Raw genomic sequence first — 22,633 nt, forward strand, 5'->3', positions numbered from 1 at the left:
CAGTATAACATAAAACAAGACAAAAATGTTTTATTCATAGAGCTTTTGTACGCCTTGATTATCACAGCTTTTCCTGTACCCAGGCCAGCTGGTACAATATGTACTGTCTTCTATGGTTTGTTGCTGTTTTCTCGTATTAAATATGTCAAAATTTTATATCTGAGCAATAAAAGTTAGTAACATAGGTCTGATGCATAGTGATGAAGGTAGAACAACAGTGTATAATGGTTATATCTTGGTAAATCAATTAATATATTTATAGATAATGATTAAAAAATATGAAAGATTAGGCAAGAGTGAGGTCAGTCAGTAGTACCAAAACACGGTTTTGTGTGAGGACTATTCATAATCATTAAAAAGATATCTGCACGCTACTTTTCAAGTGAAAATAAATCTCTCTTCTTGTTCTATTTCTTTTCCCGAAAGCCTGAATAGATAGTAGTTCCTGACTGCAGCAGGTACATATGGGGATGCTTAAATTTAAAACTCTTTCCTCACCTTTTTGGTACAGTTCTGTCTAGATATTTACCAGGCTGTTTCTGGGCCCCACACATTGCTGTTCCCAAATTTCCTGAGACAAAGCAAAATCCACTATCTTTAACATTCTCAAAGGACCCTTTAGCAAATTAAGAGCACTCTCTTGGAGACTCACATTTAGCTTTGACTTCAATGGCAATCAATGACTTTGCAAAAAGAGATTCTAGTTCCTCATTTCACATATGGGAGAAAGAAACTAAGGAAGGCAAAATGTCTGTATCCTAGCCTGACTCAGTTACCTGTTCATTTTTGAATGCTCTTTCACACTTGGTTGAAGTACTTACATGTTTGGCACTGCCTCACACAGTTTTTTCTCTGAATAATGGAATATTTCTTTCGCTTCACTCCCTGGTTGCCAGTTTATTCCCTACTTGGTTTCTTCTGCCTCTCCTTTTCTAAAATGGCTGCTGAAAACCCTTTTCATTTACTGTCTTGACTTTCTTTTGAAAACCTATCCTTCCTCCCTTCCTTGATCCATCTCGTCAGTTAATCAAAATCCTCGTCTACTTGACGGTCATTAGCTACCCTTATACTGCAATTCAGACCTGAACAATCAGTTTGTTCTGTGCAGTAGACAACTACTTCTCTACAAGGGCTTTTGGGTGAATAATAGACCGTTGCTATCAGATGTAACTTCTGCTGTTAACAATATGTTATCAGCTTCGAACTTTACCCAAAGACAGAGGTTTAAATACACCAAAAGGGACTCTACATATCTAAAGTATAGTTTAAAGGATGAAGCAGATATTCATAGAGAATCTCCATTCGTTATTTCTTTGCTTGCCAGCTTCAACAGAGAACATGTCTCTAACATAAACTGTACACGTAAGCATTGAAAGGTATCTTTTGCTACCTTTTCTTGGTTGGAAAAAGGGGATGTTATTCATCTTGGGCCTTTCTTTGAGCTTATAAATCACTGTGTACAACCATGAGGGAAGGCAGAGCTCTGAAGTGAGTGTTCCTGGATTCCATATGGAAGAGTGGAAGGCCTCCACACTAAAAGAAGCCAGTTTTTGTCTGGGGTAAAAAACCAACCATAGTTTAATTTTCTGAACAGAAAATACTCGAAGTGACTACAGAAAACAGAGTAGAAATAAATAGCTTTTCTAGCTGTCTTGTCCTTGCAGGTGGATCCTTACCTTCATCCAGTTTTCTCACAGGCAGATGATGTCAGTGCCAGAACCCTCACCACAGGAAACCTTCTGTGACATATCTTCCTTGAGGTTATCATTTGTTAGGGTGCAAAAAAAGATTCAAACACATGTATTTTCACCCTTTTCCTTAATAGATTCTGATGAAGGACCTTAATGTTACTAAAAGTTGGCTTCCAGACCCGTCTCTTGCTTCTCATTTCAGCATCAGTGATTTGTACCCCCTAATGTTCAAGATGTCACATAATTCAAAATAAAGGGTGAGGTTAAACTGCAGGCTGCAGATCTGGTCACTAGCAAGCACAGCACAGAGTCCATAAAAGGAAACAGAGCAGTTGCTAAACCAGGCAATACATCAATCCTTTATGCTATGTACACCTTATTTACAGGGCATTTGCAGATTCAGAATGATGATGAATGAAGCTGCAAAACACAGTTTGATTTTTATCACTTCAAGGCAGAGACCAGAGTAAAAATTACGTGCGATTTTATCCTATTTAGCCAATCCCTAATAGTTAATCCACTGGCATTTCTTTTTGTTTACTCAGTCTTGTTTCTTATTACTTTCCTACCTTCTGCTTTATTTTATAGCCCTATGCCTGCTCAGTGAGTCTAGGGAGTACTCTGTTTTACATGCACCACTGCATGGACAGATAGGAAGTTTTACCAAGGTCGACAGATGCTAACCTTCTCACAGAAGACAAGTTACTCTGACTTCCTAGTTCGGCTAACTATTATTCTTCCATGGTATCAGTTTGGGCAACATCAAAACTGCAATAAAAAGTGCATTTTCCACGGGAAAGACAACAGCAAGAGCATGATAATATTTTATAAATACAGATATTTTCTCTTCTCTCATAGCCTTCATGGAATTCAGTAATAATACCATGGAAAGAGTCACTTAGTACAAGTATCAGTTAGTTACTCTGATTTAACATTTAATATGTTTTTGTATACATATTTCTATTTCTCTCAAAGCTTAATTCTTGTAAATCACCTGTTTTTTGTTTTTTTTTTTTTTTTCTACTGCCAAAAAATCCACTGATCCACATGATATGACCTCTTAGCAAAAACATTTTCAAGTGTCGTCTATTTTTGTTTACCAGAAATCCATCATTAATAGTGCATGCCCCCTGCTTAAAAGTAATTTTTATGAGAAAACAAAAATATTTCTATATTTCTTTTCATCATGTATCCTAACATGCACAAGCAATGTCACTGCGGTATCACAGCCTGGTCATTCTCTCTCTCCTTTTTTAAATGACTTTCAACAAAAGTTGGTGTTAATATAATAACGAATGGTTTGCACAAGATCTTGTTCCCTTTTGCTAGGAGAAGAAAGTCAAAGTGCATTTGGATTGTCATTTACACAGTTCAATTTCTTACTGTAACTACTCAGCAACTTCTTAAAACAAATAATTCTGGAATGAATATAGTCTACATGATGAAGTAATCAATCCTAAGATATGGTGCTATATTTAAATTGTTTATTGAATTACAGTATCCTGCTCTGGTATGAAGGGCAACTCGGAGTCACTGATGGAAAAGGAAGAAAACATTTCCTCCCTTATTCTAACATTGTATAGTATCAGTTGTTTCCCACACTGCTAGTAGGAAAATATATGTTCTTACCCCACAGCCTACTCCGTTGCCTGGTTCACATACAATTTTCCTCACTCCTGGTTCAGGAAGCAAACCTGCTCCACAGCTGGGAGTTGGACACAGCACTCCTCCCATCTGCAGCACGCACTCCTCGGCCCCGTAGCGCTGGTAGCGGTTATACTACAATATAACAGATTGGTGTTAAACTTCTAACAGCACACAAAATACCCCCTTAAACTTTGAGCTTGAATCTATTCTACATACTCAAGTCAACTGTCCTAATGGTTCACATGCTAAATTCAGGTTATTTGTCAAAAGTCTAAAACTTCTCAGTGGCATTAAATGGGGTGTCATTCCACTCCAACACACATCATATGAATCGTTTTCTAATGAGCAGCTATCATTTTCACCACCAGAAAATTGTGTGGGATATTAAAATCAAGAAAACACCAGACTATTTCTGTAAGTAACCTCAAGAACTCTTATATTGCTATAATAAAACTATTGTAAACATCATAAATATAGCCCAACAACAGATACTGACAAATGCTGTATACAGATTGAAAAGAAAGCCACAAAAACCTCAAGGATCTAGAGCTAGAAGTACAGTACAATGTTTTGGAGCTAAAGGGTTGTAAAAATTGCGCAGCCAACTTTATTTCAAAATAAATTTCATGAAACTGATTGGCAAGATAATTCTCTGATAAACTTTTATTTCACTGTCATCTGTAGATTTTTCCAGGGTCTCCCAGGAAATTTTCTTAGTTTTTGCAGTTTTCATCTAGTTCCATCCTGATAGCCTAAAAGGCTATGGAAATGCCTCCATTTTAATGATGAAGACACTGACACACAGCAATATTAAATAACATGCTCAGCGTACCCTTACTGACAAGAATGCCCACTCTAAAATGACTGATGCCATTGCAATAACTTTCCCTGGTCTAACTTACCCTGCTTTCAGCCAGAGATAAACTGAGCAAGTACAAATCATGCTGCATACATGTAAATCACATCCACTCTAGGGTTCTGTGTTGGTGCAGTTCCACACTAGTAGCTATATGATCATTGTAAACCAGGCTTCAGATTCACCTATAAATCTGGTCTACTGTAGAGTGAAATAAATGAAAGCATTTGGTCCTAACAGCCCCAAAGAAAACAGGAAAATCCAAAAGGCCAAAGAGGAAGGCAGTAGTATTAATTTTCTCTGTGAGCAGAATGACTTCATGGTGTGCTAAAGGAATGAAACAGAGATTTATGTTATAGCACTCAAAACAGTATTTAGTGCTTCATAAACTTTTATCCCATAACTGCTCAGGAAAATCCTGTTCCCTTCTCTTTTGGGATAGCAAACAAAAAATTATTTCTCCAATCTGCACCCCTCACCAAAGAAATCCTACAAGGAAAACTGAGTCATTAGGACCAAAACCTCAGACACAAAGCATATGAAGAAGAATTTTAAATTACCAAGACAGGGGCTCCACTGCATATTTTCTGAGCACAATTAAGAAGATTCTCCTGCAAATGTTGCCGTAACATGTCTCATTACACTGGGCTTTTAAAAAATAGTATGTGATGTCTTAAACCAGGCTAATATATAGACACAAAAGTGTTACATCACAGAAAAAAAAAAATTGCCAAACCCTCCTTTGTCAATGAACAAAATAATCCAAACAAACTTCCTCTCAAACGAAAAGCAAAATCTAAAAGTTGAGAAACCTTCAAAATACCACTCAGTGTATGAACAACATCCAGAAATCCTGAATTAAGGATCCTGGATCTGGAAAATGACAGTACGTTGAGAAATGTACAAGACATGTCTGCAAAGTCTCCTTGGAGGTGGAGGCTCAACAAGTGAACTGGTGTTTTTCTATGTTATTATTATGCATTATGGAGTAATGGCATAAATATTTAATGTTGGATTCTATAAATTTTCAGGAAAGTTTGTGATCCTTACACTAAATACACACTAAGTGCTCTGAGTCATTCTGCTGGCCTTGAACAGAAACATGGGTAACCACAGATGCAAAACTCTCCAGTGACCCAGTTTTTCTTTATGGTGGAGACTGGACCTGAATGTGAGGATGGTGATTGTCTTGCTCCGTTAAAAGGGAACATTGTGCTGGATGTGGGATTGTTAGCAGCTTCTCATTACAGAGGCAAACACCAGTAACACTGTAGCTGAAATTCTGTCAGCATTTCCATTATAAATTATCAGCTGAAAAAATAGATATACTTTCCAGCCATTAACTTTGCATAAAAGGGCATGGAGAGATTCCTCCTGTCTTCTCTCTTTTTTTTTTTTTTTTTTTTTTTTTTTTTTTTTTTAACACACAAAAATGGAAAATATGTATGATGGGAATCAAACTGTCTTGTTAGGGAAAGTTACAGAAAGGAAATCTCCAGTCTATGTACTTGCAAGACGGACAAAGCCATCAAATTCTGTCCAACAAATTTGACATTTTATACTGGTTCAGCACAGGATTCATGCCAAATCAGTATAGCCCTCTCATCAGTGATTTTCATACTATAAATGCCAAAAAATGATCAGTCTGAAGACAGGAAAGATTCTACTAAATGTATTTGCACATCTTGACATCTAGTTACCAGCCTTCAAAGTCCAGATACATTTATAAGATGTCATTTTTCAATTTCTTTTTCCTTGTGCCTGTACACTAGCTCATTTAAAACCCAGAAACCAACTGAAACATGTAGTAGCAGAATGTATACACACAGTCATACACAGTATAAATGGTTTTATATTCTTTATTCAGTGTCCTGAAACAAAATGACTCACTTTACATTAAGGGTGCATTTATGAAAGGTTTGTAAAGGACCAAACCACTTATTCATTAATTATTAATTAACTATTTGCATATAATGACAGATTATATCTATTAGAGGCATTTTCTCCTATATACCACAGCCATACATACCACACATGACTGATGCAGTCAACATGCTAAAAGCAAGTCAATTTTCAAAAGTCCTTAAATCTCTTTGGAGCCTAGATTATCTAGATGCGCATTTTAAGGATAGTCCAGCAGACAACCACCACTGGTTTACTTTGGCTCTTATTCTTAACTGGAGATTTAAGTAGGATTCATTTAATTTAGTTTGGATTTCTGCAGTGATGATGCCTCTAGTTGTACTGGTTGCTTAGACTCCTTTTATAATTATCAGGAGAGACAGGATGAAATTCATATTTTATTTGTACGTCAGCATGAGAAGAACTGAGCCCTGGAGTGCCCTGTTCTATTAACAATAAAGAGAGATCAGGCAATTTGCTAGATATTGACACCTGAAATTAGGCGACTCCCAGAATAGCTGCTTCAGTTCTAATAATTCTAAATGACCTGGCCTAAGCTATTTTTGAAACCAAGGTCTAGGTACCTAAATAGCTTAGACTGTATACTGCCTCACACAATTTTAGCTCTTCAAAAATTAAACATCTAACCTAAACAAGTCATATTGACTCCAAATATAATGAATGAGAAGAAACAAGATCCCCAAAAGGGAATTTGTCCTGACTTACATGTGATGTCTAAGATAGGTAGGATAAATCACTCTGTGGAAGTGCTATAGTTGAAGCTGAGAAAACTAACTTAGGCTAGATATCTAACACGTAAAGAGCTGTCATTAAAAGATGAATCTAACTCATGTACAGAAGATACAAAATATTTCAATAATTCAATTGACAATAATTGACAATAATATGTCAATATTTCACAATATCTGTTACTCAATTACCATCAATGTGGTACCTCCTATTTAGAGATGTACTCATCGTGTAAAACAGTCCTTCATTCCACAAGGAGGAAAAACCTCTCCAATAATTTTCAGGAAAAACCTCTTAAAACGTTTAATATATGGGGAACTTGACTGAGCTGGCATTCATGGCACCTGATTTCATTCCCGGCAGTGACACAGCTTTCCTGTGGTTTTCATGTAAGTTACTTAATCTATGCTTCTCATCAGTTCCCTGTTTGTAAAGAGGGAGAATGCTACTTGCTGATTTCACTGTAGTGTTACCAGGCAAAATCCATTAATAGTCATGAGGACATCAAATACTATGGTAATGAGGGCCATAAAATTACACAGAAATCACCAGCCATCTACTGCTGATAGAAGGCAGCTTTCGAGCAAAACATGTCAGGAATTTATATGCTACTGTAATAAGACCCTCAGAAATAAAAAAAAAGTAAATAGTTGTTGAATTCACCATAGAACCATATATCTCAATGCTTATTAAAAAAAACCCAAACCAAACCAAAACAAAACAAAACACCCAACGATAACAAAATGACTTAAACCCCAGATTTACTCCAAATCACTAGTGCTAAAACAGTTAAAGGTATATGAACAAGATGTAAAACATCCTGGTTTATTTTTTCCTCTAAAACTGCAACCTGTTGTGAACTTTTCCCTTAGTTTGTGAATTGTCCCAGTCAACCCAAATCTATACTTTTCATGGAATAAAATTTTGAGTGGAAAAAAATCCCAGATCTACTTATAGATTTCAACAACATCATGCTCTTTCATGTAATCTGTGCTCATAAAGACTTGTTAGGGCCTTTAGGATTTTTTTTTTTTAATTATTATAAATTATGGTATGACATAGACAAGAAGACTAGATAATTGTAACCATTTAATCCCTGCTCCCCACTTTGCAGATTGGGATGGTTTCCCTTGAGTCTTAGAATGTACTGGGTTTTCAAACAATGGAAATTCTACCATTTGATGTTGTAAACCAAGGGTAATATAAATCAAATCATTGGGCTGGCACAGGAATAAAACAGGTTTAACTATGGATTGCAGTCTTTTCAGTTGCATTCAGATTCAGATGGAAAGACAAAACTGAAATGCAGCTGGATGCACAAAACTCTTGCAAGATACACTTTGTGAACAGAGTGATTCCATCCTATGTTACTTAATTTGCAAGTTATGCTTTAATTTTATAGAACCATAGAATGGTTTGGGTTGGAAGGGACTTTAAAAGATCATTTATTTCAACCCCCCTACATTTGTGCTATTTTAATTTTGCTTTTACACTTTGGACACAGTTTTCTTTATTTTCCTTTTTTTCCCTCACACCTAAAAGCATCTGCTCAGTAGTAGCCTCGCAGGGAGCTTTGGGCAAAAGTTTAACAGTAGATGTAAAGCCAAAATTTCTAATCTCTGAAAGGTAATTCAATTACTTGTTTCTCTTAATTGCATGTAATGGTCTCAGAGGAAAGAAAATCTACTTTCTGGAGTCAGATTGTTTTTACTGCTCCTATAAATCAAATCACCATCTGTGTGTTTTAAAATTAGATTGTGGAGACTATTAGTCCATAATGTAGACGAAGCACTTTATTTTTATATATTATACACATACAAAAAAAAAAAAAAAAATTAGTTCTGTAATGTAATTAGGCAACTTAAAGTATAAACCCCTCAGTAGTCATTGGACTAGTAAAAACACTTATAAAAGTGTCATCTAAAATATAGCTTTAAAAGAGATGTACTGATATGGCTCTCCGTGAAGCCCTCATACTTCACTTTTCCTGAATTACTGAGTGACTTTGCTGGGCAGTGGTAGGATGGGAAGAGCAAGTTCGGAGCTTCAGCTTCTTCTTGCTCCCAGATGAGCACCACAAAGAAGACCAGAAAAAGAGCCACCTTCTAGGGAGCTGGAATTTGACTGACTTTGGAGAGTCATGGAAAATCGGGTAAGGCAGTCTCAAGAAGATATTTAGATAAGGAACCTTGACTGGACCAATTCAACACAATTCATGGACAAAATTAAACTGGAGTAAAGAGGGGGAAAGAAAGGAAAGACTGCAGTTTGCAGAATGATATGAAAGAAAATACAAGGTGAGGGGTATGAAAATAGAAAATAAAGAATACTGAGAAGACATTGGAACAGATTGTACTGGAAATCAAATATGTGAGAGACAGTACGATGCACTGAAGAAAGGGGACCAAGCACAGTGTATGGCTTGGCACTGTATTTACAAACTACTGGAAGTTTGTGATCTTCCAGCAGGTATTTGTGAGATCAGTCTGAATAGACTGAATGCTGGAGATAAACACTCAGTTCCTTCCAACCTTCATGGAGCTCGAATCCACATTCCTTTCTCCCCTACTATAACAACCACCAAGGCTGTAACTGATGCAAAGAAATCTTTTCATTTGATGCTGTTGCAGATCGTGCAACTGAGATTCACTGAAGCAGATACTGGCTCACAGGAATTTCACTTTTCAGGTCACAGGAGTGAATACATGCATATTCCAGGAAAGCAGATCAAAGTAATCCAAAGGATGGAAGAAATCTCATCTTCTACATCCACCTGAGATCCTGAATGCTGCAGTTTAAATCTTCTCTGTGAATGTAATAAATGCTGGGTGGAAGAGAATTCCTCTATTTTAAGAAGCACTCAAATTTTTAATTGAGAATTCTTCTGGTCAAGTAAACAAATGAAAATTTGGGTCCTACACAAGATTACATATTTTTTGGTTTTGACAGGAAAAGAATATCCTTTAAATTAGTTTTGATCACAAGTACTTTCTTCTTTCTTTCTCTTCATTTTTTATTTGAGCTGGAACCAAAAATAAATTACTTTTACTTGTCTAGTGCACAGACAACAAGTTAAAAAAGGAGTGAGAAAGCAGAGGTCCCTCACCTATGACAAGAACTCAAAGAGAATAAAATTCTGATAACACAGGAGAGACAAATCTGAGGAACTTACAGTCAATTACGTCTGAAGTCAGGGAAGAAGGTGGTTAGGAGACATTCAAAGAAGATACAGCATAGGCATAAAAGAGGCACTGGTCATATGAAATTGCAAGATTGTAGAGTTTGTTGTGTAGTTCCAGATATTAAAAAAAAAAAAAAGAAAGGTGGTGTAAAGAGGATCAGGAATATAATGCAGTAGCTCGGTTTTTGAGAGAGAGTGATGGGATGCTGATGACAAATCCAAAAGGTAAGCCAAATGAGATGGACAGAAATCAGATATTAGGCACAAAAGTAGAAGAAACTGAGACATGTGTGAAGGTATCACTCACACTGAGTAGTAGCTGAAGCCAGAGGACTGGGTGGGAAAGCACTGAGCTTTAAGGAAGTATACTTGAAAAGATATAGATTTGAGAATTCTAACAAAATAGCTTTGTTTTAGGAATTATGAACTGGATAAATTATTAAGAGAAAATTTATTCTTTTTTTTTCTTTTTTTTTTTTTTTAAACTGCATGTGAATTATCGAGAAGTAATTTACATTTTTTCCTAGCACAGTTATCAAAAAATCTTGACCCACAAATACTTCAGAATCACTTTGTTGATCATATTTGACAGTTTCCTGCACTAAACTCAGCTGATTAATTAGAACTGTCACATGACATTACTTTTGCCTGAATGGGTAAATATATATCAATTAGTTTAAGACTGACTTTGCATTAGTATTCTGTAGCATATTCTTAAAAAAAATTTCCTCTAGCAAGTATTGCGAGCAAAAATAAAATAATCACAAGGATTATCTCATTGCCACACACATGTATTGTATACAAATTCCTTTAAAACCTTAGTTAATATTAAATGACTTCTGTCCATACTGATTTCCGTATCTCCTCAAGTTGCAGCTCACAGAAAAAAAACCTGGCATAAGTCCACACCACCTTTGAACAGCATGGGGATGTGCATCTGCAGATTTTCAAAACAGTATATTCCTTTCCATAAGTTTTTCAAAAAAAAAAAAAAAAAAAAAAAAAAGAGTGCCCCCATTGAGGCTTGCTCAGTTTCCAGGGATATAAACGCCCACAACATTTCTAAAGAAAAAGTGAGCAGTGATATGAATTGCAGTAGCAGCTGATAGGAGAGATCTGTTAAAATTGATCATTCCCCTGTCAAAATATCAAGAAACTGGCCAATACATTCTGCAGAGTTGTCAGAGCAGATGATATAGCAGAGAAGCACAGCTATACATTACTTAGCAGCTTCTTTCCTTGCCACTAGCATGTCATCTGCTTCATCTGTGCTGTGACCTGCTGGGGGCACTCAGGTATAGCAGCAGATTGCTTGCTCTTGTGTTATTTGTTTTCCCTTCCAGCCTTCAGATGTAGCTGCTATTTTATTCATGAATCACAATATTCCATTTAAACAATTAAACAAGGTGTTTTTTTTATCACTTTGGGGAGAAGAGGGAAGTTTCTCAGAGAGTCATTAGGGAGACTCCATAACAGTTCACTGCAAGTCATCTTCCTGTGTTGGTATATTGTAGTGTGTAGGTCTGAAATAAAGTGTTTTCTCTGCTGTCTCTGGCACTGGCTTGTTGAATTACCTGCCTTCCACTCTATTTGGACAGAGCCCATATTTAGTGCATCTTTAACGTATTTTTGTAAGCAGCTTGTACTATCACCACTTGTAGAACCACTTGCATTTACTTGCAGAGACAGCCAGCCTGACAGGCAAATGGGTACTGCAGGAAACGAAACTTTCTTATATTGTGCTATTTTTCAAAAGCTCCTCAGTTAATAATCTTTCATCCCAATCCTGAGTCAATCTCAGGTACCTATGAAGTGAAGCAGTTAGCCAGCATGTTGGACCGCATCCATTATGCCAAGTGAAAATGATGGATTATGAACAGTGAAATCAAATTGCAAGAAAAAGTTCAACAGAGCTAAAGACAGTTAGAAAGCTTCAGGTTTTACCCCTCCTGGTGTTGCATGTCCAGAAGACTCTCTTTGCTTTGTACAGACTTTTGTGCGCTGAGAGATTGTGTGAAAAGGAGGTCCAAACCAAACCAGTTAAAGCTGCTTTTGGAGACTTTTCTAGGTCAGACTCTCTGGCACCTTCTCAAAGGGTCAAGTATCAAGTGAGGTAGCAATCTGTTGCTAGATGTATTCGTGTTGCATATTAAGCCATTTACTTTGGAAGCTGGTTTTATGTGGTACCTTGGGTATCCACAATTCATATCATGTACCAGGGAGGCTTGTACACTTCTGTTTAACCACACATACTAGGATCTCCTCTTTCCATAAAGTCTAAAAACAACTGCCTCTTTAAAAACTTTTTGGCTCCAAATAAACCTTAAAAGATAGATTTCCCAGCTAGAATGAATTTCCCATAATGTACATTCCTGAGGGAATAGAAGACATGAGAGTTCTACCTGTTCAGGAGACTGCAAAGAAGTTTGACTATTTGGACAACTGTTTTATTATTATAGAACTTCTTTTGAGAAAGATTAATGAGTAACTCTTCAGGCTTCGAGTTAAACACAAGTCTTTTTTCTCAGCATTAGTTTTCCTTCAATGTTTACATCTAGATAAAGAAACATTTTATTTGGATAGACAAGTACACAGGCAGACACATGTTTTTGAGTGGTTTCATCCCGCAAGCCACTGAAAACCTTGACCTCTTAATGACATCAATAAAAATTATATATGGTCAGTATTTCCAGGAATATTCAATGAACAAAAGGCAGAGAACAGGAGTTTGTATCAGGAACAGGTCCTTGAATTTAATTTGACTGAAATTTGGTTGATAAAGGCAAGAGAGTTGATGAAGCAGATTTCTCTAAGGCATTTGACTTGCTGCTGCCTGCCTTGTATTAAGAGGATGAAAACTTAGCTATCTGGCATGTCTAAAATATAATTGTAAATGGGCAATCATTATTAAGCAGGTGTGTTTCCAAAATGATCCTGAAAATATTGATTCCTGGCCATATGCCACCTAAAATTTTTATCAGTGACTTGGAAGAAAACCAAGAACATAGAACATCAGTGATAAAGCTCGTAACAATGTGAGAAGAGGAAGTAATGAACATGTAACATGGATGGTTAAATTCATGCTACAGGGGTGTGTGAACTGTTGGTAAACTGGGTTAAAAACAAACAACTTTTCAGCACAGTCACATGTAAAGTTATTCTTCTAGGAAGAAACTATTACCCACAGTTGCAGAACAGGATTCCTGTCTGGGAAGCAGTGTAATGGATTATGAGCTGAATCTGATCTGTGTCCATCCACGTCCAAAAGCACTAAGGCACCTCTTAGATGAATAAATAAAAATCTCTAGAAAGGAAATTATATTCCTTATTGGGCAGCCACTGTTTTAACTGGAACCCAGAAGCTCCAGCAGAAATGCCCTCTTCAAACTGAAAAGTTCCTTCATTCCGTCTGAAACATATGTAGCTGACAGTCTGACTGACAGACTCCCTTTTGCTGTATACACATATTTTTTAGTCCCGTTTCAGGGGTATGGTGGCTTTTTCTGAATTGGCTGAAATAATTTTTTATTATGATGATCCCTATTGCCTTGTGAGAGGACAAAGACAATTGGAAATGTAAATGATCTGGACAGTGAGGAATGAGAAATATGCAATGTAGGGAGTACACTGGTGCTGGTAGAGTGGTAGAAAGGAAAAGAGGCTGGAAATTTTCTGTCTTTCACTACTGAGAGGTATAATAGGATCTAATGTCTGCAAGTGATTTGTAAAAAAAGAATGGATGTTTTTCTAGGCAACATACTCCAGTTTAAACAAGAATTAATCCAAGAAAGTCATGTAATGTGTATTTTAAAGGAGATCAGTACAGATTATCACAATAGTCCATTCAGTTTTTATAATCTGGCCTTAAATACATAAGCATTTTAAAAATAAATCAAGTTTGGACATGAAGCAGTAACATGCTCCTATTATTCTTTGACTGTTCCTTGGAGTGGAAGAACACATAATGTTGTTGATAATACTGAAATGGTAAGCAGTCTGAATAAAACAGTGTCACAATTAAGTATGATTTTTCCTCTATCTAGTATGCATGAGAACAGGAAAAGACACACTTTTGCTTTTTAAAAATATCTAAGATATAACTAAATAAATATAAGAAATAATTAGATATCCCTGTGAATAGGAACTTTGCCTGAAATTCCTTCCTTTCTTCATTTATATGCACTTTAATTTTTTTTTTTACTTTGCTTTTGCAACAGCTTTTCCCTAACTGTGTGTTAAGTTGAAGCAAGAGCTACTGTAGTCATCAGTATGCTCATGATAAAAATGCTTTTGTAAAGACAGAATATAGTTACAATTTTCTTTATAGCTATATGGGCTTATGTCATAATTCAAGCCTTATGGCAATGTTCACTACTTGCAAAGACATTAGTTAAGACCCTAATGATAGCTACTCTATCCAAATAATCTGTTAGTGCAGTCAGTTTCAGAGAAAGACCCATAGGTCAGACCCATTCTGCAGAACCACTTTCCATTTGCATAGTTTTATGCTCCTAATGCATGATGACAAAACTTTCATCTGTTTAGGTGTATTCAATACAAAGAGGAGTAATTTCATGATGAAAGTCCAAAAGAATACCAAAAATATTCCAAATGGCAAAAAAACCCCCTGTATTTGATTAGCAAGGTTTTCCTCATCAAAATCTACTCTTTTCAAGACTTCTCTTATTATTGGACAGAAATAAATTATCTTTCCTTTTGTAGTTCTTCATGGTTTCCATCATCCCACTTCTGAAGTTTGTATGATCATATAATTTAATACTCTCTTAGTCTAAGGGTAGGTGAGTGGAATAAAGAAAGTATCAAGACTACATAAACAATCTTAAATCTGACATTTCCTAATGTCTGAATTCTTCATTTGCACTCTTAACTGTTTTGCTCTTCATTTTTATGTCTACCACTTCCTTACCTAAAAAGACCCCAGAAATAAAAAGAAAGTCCATCACTTAAAATATATTGCTCCGTCAGAGGTCATTAGCAAGGCTGAGGGATCCTGCCAGTACTGCTACCAAAGTCTGTCTGGTTCAGCTCTCTCCCTCACACTTGCAGTCTCTTGGTTTAGTTGTTCCCTACTTTTCCTTCAATTCTTTTGTCCCATGCATCCTACTCAGCTTAGCTTCACCTCCTTGTTCAACTTAAGTATAGATCTTCCTTTATTTACCAGTCTCTTTAGCAGGTTTCTATATTTGGTCATTTTCTTCCAGTTCTTGGTTCCAGCTCCTTGTCAGACCCTTATCCTCACCATTCTGGTTTCTAAGCCTACCCTTTTTCATCAGCTCAGTGTCTCCAAGTGTCCTCAAGCTTCATCTCACTCTGCCTTCCATTTGTCAGCTGGATCTAACCAGTCTCTTGCCCCCATCAATCCTGTTCACAATTATTTTTATTTCCTCATCCTAAATCCTCAATCTCACCAGATTCCTGCTTTCAGTATCTTTAGCCTAGTCTTGCTTTCTGTCTTTTTTTCCATTCCTGTCAGACAAACCCTCCCACACTCCCCTTCATGCTGCTTTCTTCCTGAGGAAAAGCAGAGTCCCTAACAAATTTGGCTTTTGATTTTCTGTAACAACTGAAATGGGGGGCTGGTGGAGGAAAACTGGAAGTCCAGAAAATGTACCAGCAGGTCTAACTGTAATAATAAAATAGAGAGTGACGGGGAAAAGAAAATCAACAGGGTGTTCTTGACAATATAATCTGATCTAAAAACTAAGAAACTAGACTTGGAATTAACATTTCAGGAGCTGCTCCTACCTCTGTCACAGCCCTCGTATAAGCTTGGTCTCTTGGTGCCAGGGTCATTAAAAGACGCAGGTATTCTCATGTACAACACACTAATGTTCAGCTTTCAGGTCTTCAGTCCCTAGTACCTACAACTCTATAGCAGGCAGTTAGGCTTTATAACCAGTACATTAGGAGAGATACTTCAGAGACAGACAACTTGAATTTCAGAAGTACTGGGCATTTGAAAATTCGACTTGTGTCTCAAAATTTAAGGCCAGTTTCTCAGTATCTCTGTACGTTAATTTCATTGACAAACTAATAACTATGACCATCTTGTGAGTGTTGTAAAGCATACGTCACTTATGCTTTCCTAAGATTCCTCTACAGAAAAAGTTTTCTGAGTGCAAAGTACAGCTATAATTATAATGAGAAACACACTTTTAAAAAAGAAAGGCCACAAAAAGAGATGGATAATATCATGAGTGGCTGTAAGTATCAATCCCTTAGTCAGATTGTTTGTCTATCTGAGGTTATAGAGAGCCTATTTACTGCTGCAGTTGAAAGCTGAAACACTGTGGCAGATAGCAGATGTACCAATTAATAACCTGTCAAAGCTGATGGATAGAATGAAAAAAAAAAAAATCACATTTATCTCCTGTGTGCTTTTTTCCCCACATTTCAGGTCACTGGGGGTCATGAGATACACGCTGCCTCCCTTGAGAGAGATGAAACTGTCTCATTAGCGTCTATCTTTCATGACATTAAGGCGCTGTCTTTGAGATGCTAACTCACCTGTTCTTCTCCCAGAATCCTGAAGTGATGAAGCTCTTTAATCAAGGAGTCTGGACAGCCAGCTGTTGGAAAGAAACAAAAATAGTCATTTTAGAGCTTCTTGTCAGTGCATTTTCAGCATAAAATACATAGATGCAGAGAGGATAGAATATACAGATTACCTTAGATAAAGAAGATTAGAAAGATTAGCCATGGTTCTGCAGGCCCCAGAATGCTGAAAACCATCTATCAAATAATCCTTCCACATTTCCAAGCATGCTACTGAGAATGCTTAGAAAGGTTATATTCCGAATATTTTAGCCCTTTCCCCAAAGGACTGCAAACAAAAGCAAGATGAAAAGGGCAGCACTGTCTGCCAGATACTGCCGGTCCCTTACTGGAAGCCAAAAGCCTGTTAAAAGAGGATCTCACATCAAAATCTTGGAGCTGCCCAAAGCTGAATTCTGACTCACACACCAGGTTTGGACTCATTTCTAAGTGCCATACAAGCCTTCCCTGATTCCCTGAAGGATTTCATAGGCCCCACAGATTACTTTAGTTTTGGTTGTCACAAATATAACCCATTGCAGAAATATGTAGTTGTCACCCACAAGTGTAATGCACAAACTAACCACGCAGGCAGGGGAGTGATTTGCCAGAATTTTGCAATAAGATTAATGTTCAGTCGCTACACTTTCACATCTGTAGCAGCCAGTAAGAAAGAATATGTCTTGTGAGATGCCATGTACTTTACTGACCTCTTCAGACTGTGATTACCTTCCTGGTGATGAAATCCAAGGCTGCTACACACTTAGACTCATTTCTGGCAAGGGATAGAAGTGCAGGATGTGAAAGAAATCTGGGCTTTAGTTTTCTCACCATAAATTAAAGCATCTGCTTGTGAACAGAGAAAATTCTTTGGAAGGAATTAAGAGCATAGTTCTGCCCAGACCATGTGAGGAACTACAATTTCTGTCAACCTGCTTTTCTGCTGATGCAAGTACAAATATTTACCTCTCACTCTTAATGATTGCCATTAAAAGGATGCAAATTATTTTGGAGGCAGTTTTCAGGAAATCTCCATCAGCACTGTGGCTTCGCTCAAAGCCAGTGAGGCATGGCTTACACTCACAACTTCTGCTGGCATAGCTGTTTTAGGGATACAAAGGGAAAAGCCCTTATACTTGCAAGCAACATAACTAAAAAAGGCAAAAACCCTACTCTAGACAGAATTATACTAGTACAAGTCTTCTACTGGTATAATTTTTTTCTACTTAGGGAAAGATTTAAATTATATACAAATCAGCTTCTTGTTGGTAAATGCTTCATCTACATTCAGAGGAGGTACAAGGTGGAGAATGCACTATCAATACAACTTCATCAGCAAACCTTTTTAAAGGTAGCCAAGGTTTAAGGTGGCCAAGATTTAGGCATATGGTAAGAATTATCTATTAATGGCTTGTCTCTTATTAAATATTACTATTTATTCCCATTTAATAAAACCTATGATATTCTTATAGGCTTCTTTCCATCTACCTCTTCCCTCCTCTCGCACACAAGGAAATTTATATATTTCAATGTGTGAGTTTTAGCTCCAAGAGATTTTTTCATAATGGGTTTCTATTGTCAACTTACAGGACCTCAACACCTGTATCACCTTGAATTTTCTCTCCTCATTTCCCCCATGCTTAGGCTCTCACTGTTTATTCTGTTTCTTGTTCTCAGTGCACTTAAAATCATCCTTACTACTTTCACCGCAGAATCTATGCAGCATTGCTCTCTCCATTTTCACTGTGATTTACATATCCATCTTCCAGCTCATCCAAACCCTGAATGTATCAACCCCAACTGCCTCACTAACTTCTTGATCTGAGGCCTGACTTGTCGTCCAGAACTGTTGACTTCTGTGTTTCAGATCAGAATTCACTGCATAAAAAAACCACCTTACACTCAAGCCCTTAGGTATTTTTTTTTCCACATGTAATTTCCCCTGAAAATATCTGCATTGATTATACACTGCTATAGAAATTTCTAAGTGTAAAGGATAATTATGATTTCATGTAATACTCCATGTTAATCTTTGACAGATGTTAGCTTTGTAACACCAGCTAAACTGCTTTCTGCTTGTCTCTTTTTAGTCCTTACATCTGCTTCTTCAACCAATCATTTCTTTCTTCCCTCTTATCCTTTCCAATTTATTATTCACTAAATCCCTTAAGATGGGAAAGGTTCCTTTTTCTTGCCTAGCAAGAACTTTTTCTCTTTCCATTCTCCTTGAAATCATATTTCCTGAATGCCTATTTCTCCCAGAATCCATCCCATTCTGGCCTCATGCATAATTTATATAATCTCACCTATGTGAACTGTTTACATGCATCCTCTCTTTGTTCCATGTTAGAGACTATAAACAGTTTGGAAAAAATCATGTTTGTAAAAAAATGTGTAAAAGTTTGAAGATATATATAGACATATACATAAAAACATATATTTTAAGTGTTACTAGTTGTCCACCACTGCATCCTCTTCCCAACACAATATTTTCTATAGTCTATTTTTCAGAGACTTGCCCAATCTAGTTTTCAACCTTTTCATAGCCCAGACTTTCACTGGATCATCAAGACTGACGATGCAAGAGATCCTGAAGTTACTCACAAAGGAGGAGGAGAAAGAGCTTAAAAACCTGTTGGCATGATGCTTTCCAGCAACAATGAGTTCAGAAATGTCAAATGCATGCAATATTGAATTATGCTGACACACATTAACAGTCTGCTGTCTGTTAGAAGTCCTTTCAGATCAACACACTGCAGAAGCAATAATTTGAAGAACAATGGAAATTATTGTTGTCAAATAATAATTTGATGAAAAAATGGAAATAAAGAAGAAACATGGAAAACAGAAGATCCAAACATTATCTTTTCTTTTTGGATTTTTCTGGATGTATTTCTGATATTTCCTATTTCTACTTTAATTTCTTCTGTTCTGTAAGCAGACCTTTGTAAAACACACCCCAATGCCATGACTGATTTTTACGAAATATCTGAGATTTTTGATAGTCTTGGATAATGTTAAATTCTTGCCTAGGAACTGTGACTAGAGACAAAGGCTATAGACAAATAACCCTTCAAAAAATAAAAAGATATTCCAAAACACCTATTCTGTCAAAAAGCATTAAGAACTATTTGTCATCTTACCCACAAAATGACCCATATATATCTATCAAAATATTTATGTATATGCAACCACACATAAGAGACTTGAAAATTATCACTAGTTAAGCACAGCACCCAATGGCTTCACTGGCAAACTGTGCACACCAAAGGTTAAGAGAAAAATTAATTTCCTAAGTCTCTGATGTACAACTAGCACGTCACATGGAATAAATAATCTGCACTTTACAGATTCCTGCTATTTCGTGTAGAATGCTTTGAGGATTAGTTTTTATGGCCTCTGTAGTACAGAAACCTGTATAATCAATGGTCTCAGCAATTACTGAAACGTTCCATTTCCCTGTTCCCAATTATTACTTGAAAAAGTACAGGCATACATGACATCTTCCACCGACATAAACCAAACCATAGGAATATTAAATAAATCAATCAATAACAATTAGACATAAGAGTGTTAAAAGGAAATGATGCAAAAGCATGGACAATTGCCTTTAATCAGAAGCCAAAACTCAGTAGTGAGGACATCTGCAGACTGATAAAATGGCAGATAAATTGTTTATTAGTTCCCTCTTTCAACTGATATTTAAACCTATGTGTTTCATATGTTCTTGGCTACATTGACTGTTACAGGTTTTAGCTAACTGTGAAAGCTAAGCAAGATTTAAGAAAAATAAAATTGATGCAAATCTTTAGTATTTTTATACCACTTTTTCTTCTGATATAGCTCTGTTGACCTCAAAGCAGTAAGACCCATAAAACTAATGTGATGTTTTGGAAATGAGCTTGAGTCTAAGCAGGAAACTAAGTTATGAAGGGATGATACCCAGTTCAAAGCACCAGAAGCTTTATAAACTCACCACAAGTAATTTCATTGCTTCTATTTAAGCATTTATTACTTAAATTAAATTTAAGCATATTATTTGCTTCTGAATGTTCCATCATACACCAGATTACTTGTTTGTATAATTTTGTTGTTGCTTGATTCTCATATTGCTTTATTATTTAAGTCCAAATGCTGCACTTATGAATGAAAAGTACATTCAAAGTTTCAGAAATTTGAACTGTAAATTTACAATTTACGTTGTGGCATTCTCTTCATAAAGATATTTTTAATCTGTTCATATATGTGTCTCCAAGAGAAGAATAAAGAAGCAAGATAAAGGAAGGACAGTTTAATGTCTCCTAACATCATAAATCTCGTGATTTCAACTGGTCTGAACACACATTTACAGCCACACTTGTAATTAAACTACTACCAATTTAATTACCCAAGTCTTCACATATTTTTTCTCAGACAGAATTAGCTTCTGGTTTTGTTTTTGCTTAGAATTATCACTTTATGTGACTTATGTTCTCCAGTGAGAAGGCAAAGGAAAAAATTAAATCAACTCTTTAATTTTGCATAAACTGGCAACATGAAAGCAAAAGAAAATGACTGCCATTCCAAATACAGCTGACTGAGAACCAACGCAAGTGCCAGGGCCCTGATGGCACCACCAGCCCTGCCTGTGCCTGTCCAGCCCCCCGGGGCTCCCCCACGTCAGCCCTGGGGCCATCAGCCCCTGTCCCCGCAGCCCCACCGCAGGGCCCATCTCCATTTTCCCACAGCTCTGCCCTGCCCAGCCACGGGCCCTGCTGAGCCGGGCCCACCCGTGTGCCCATGTTGAGGCCCAGCCTCAGCCCGTCCCTGTCCTCAGGAGGTGCCTGATGCCCAAGGCTGGGGCTGTGCCTGTGCCCCCAGCTGCTCTGCTCCTGCCTGCGGGTTGGGATGGACCCTGGCTGAACTCTAGCCTCAGAGAATCGTAGAAAATCATATGATCTTTCCACCGACTGCAGTTACAAGCATATATATCTCTACTATAGGATTATGTGCTACATCTCCTACTGTACATTTGTAGCATTGTTTCCTACTTTGCATTTTAAATTTCATCTTTCTCCAAATGGTACAGTTGGGTGAGATTCTATTCACTGAATTTCAGCATTTAACTACTGGCTATATGAGTCCAATATATTCTTTGCATGCTTCTTTTTCAGTCAATAGAAGGAAATACTCACCTTCACAGGGTAATTCCCATCGTCTGAGACAGGCCCAAAAAAAGGAATCCACATCTCCATTAACTGAGGAGTCTAAAGTGACTAGGTAAGATTTACACAAGTAACTTCTAGGCTTTTAAGGTTGGATGAGTTTAATTTCACCCAACAGCTGAAATCCCAGTCATTTCTGCACATGCTTAACTTTGAGCAAGAAAATTTTCCCATCTTATTTAGCTCCATGCAAAGTTAACATTTACATGATGAACACAGTATAACTTTCATTTCTCTCACTTAAAATTTACGTCTGCATCAACACTTGTTAATTCTGAAAAGTACATACCCTTTTGTGAGCTCTGAACATAACCATGCAAGAATATCTATCAGTGTCCTTCAAAGGATATCTTTCACAGTGCTAATTGCTAAACCAAGCTTGCAACTGAAAAATGTTTCAAATCCATGGGAATAACCACTTCATTTTTTTTTTTTTTTTTTTTTTTTTTTTTTTTTTTTTTTCTGATTGCTCTGCATAGAATCATATTTGACTTGAGTACAGATATGAAAAATGTTCCATTTTCACAAAAAAAAATATTCTAAAAGTTTGGAAATGCAGCACTCTAATAGCGTGCCTGCAGTATAGCAATGATTATACATATATATATATATGGGCAAGCGTATGCTGGTCTGCTGTGCGTGCACAGCAAGGAATGGTGGCAAGGGAAGCCTGCCTGCAGCTCAGAGGTTCCCGTTACAGCAGACATCCATCCAGAGCACAGCCAGCCTCTAGATACAGTGGGACACAGCAGCTGGGCCTCCATAGGCAGGATGCGAGTACTCAGCCCAGCCCAGCCAACTCTGCTGAGTGAGCAGCAATGACAGGAAGAGCACAGCCCTGCACTGA

General features: G+C 37.0%; 1 protein-coding gene across 1 annotated transcript in view; it reads right to left on the reverse strand.

Moving 5' to 3' along the window:
- The window catches only part of PRKN (parkin RBR E3 ubiquitin protein ligase), a 746,949-nt gene that overhangs the window by 113,680 nt on the left and 610,636 nt on the right, over positions 1-22,633 (reverse strand). The window contains exons 9-10 of the mRNA XM_026844563.1: positions 16,556-16,617; positions 3,321-3,470 (exon numbers count right to left, since the gene is read on the reverse strand). Coding sequence (XP_026700364.1) covers positions 3,321-3,470; positions 16,556-16,617 — 212 coding nt within the window. The remainder of the gene's footprint in view (positions 1-3,320; positions 3,471-16,555; positions 16,618-22,633) is intronic.

This window comes from Athene cunicularia (assembly GCF_003259725.1).
Source record: "Athene cunicularia isolate RWA chromosome 3 unlocalized genomic scaffold, athCun1 chr3_part1, whole genome shotgun sequence".
NCBI lineage: Eukaryota > Metazoa > Chordata > Aves > Strigiformes > Strigidae > Athene > Athene cunicularia.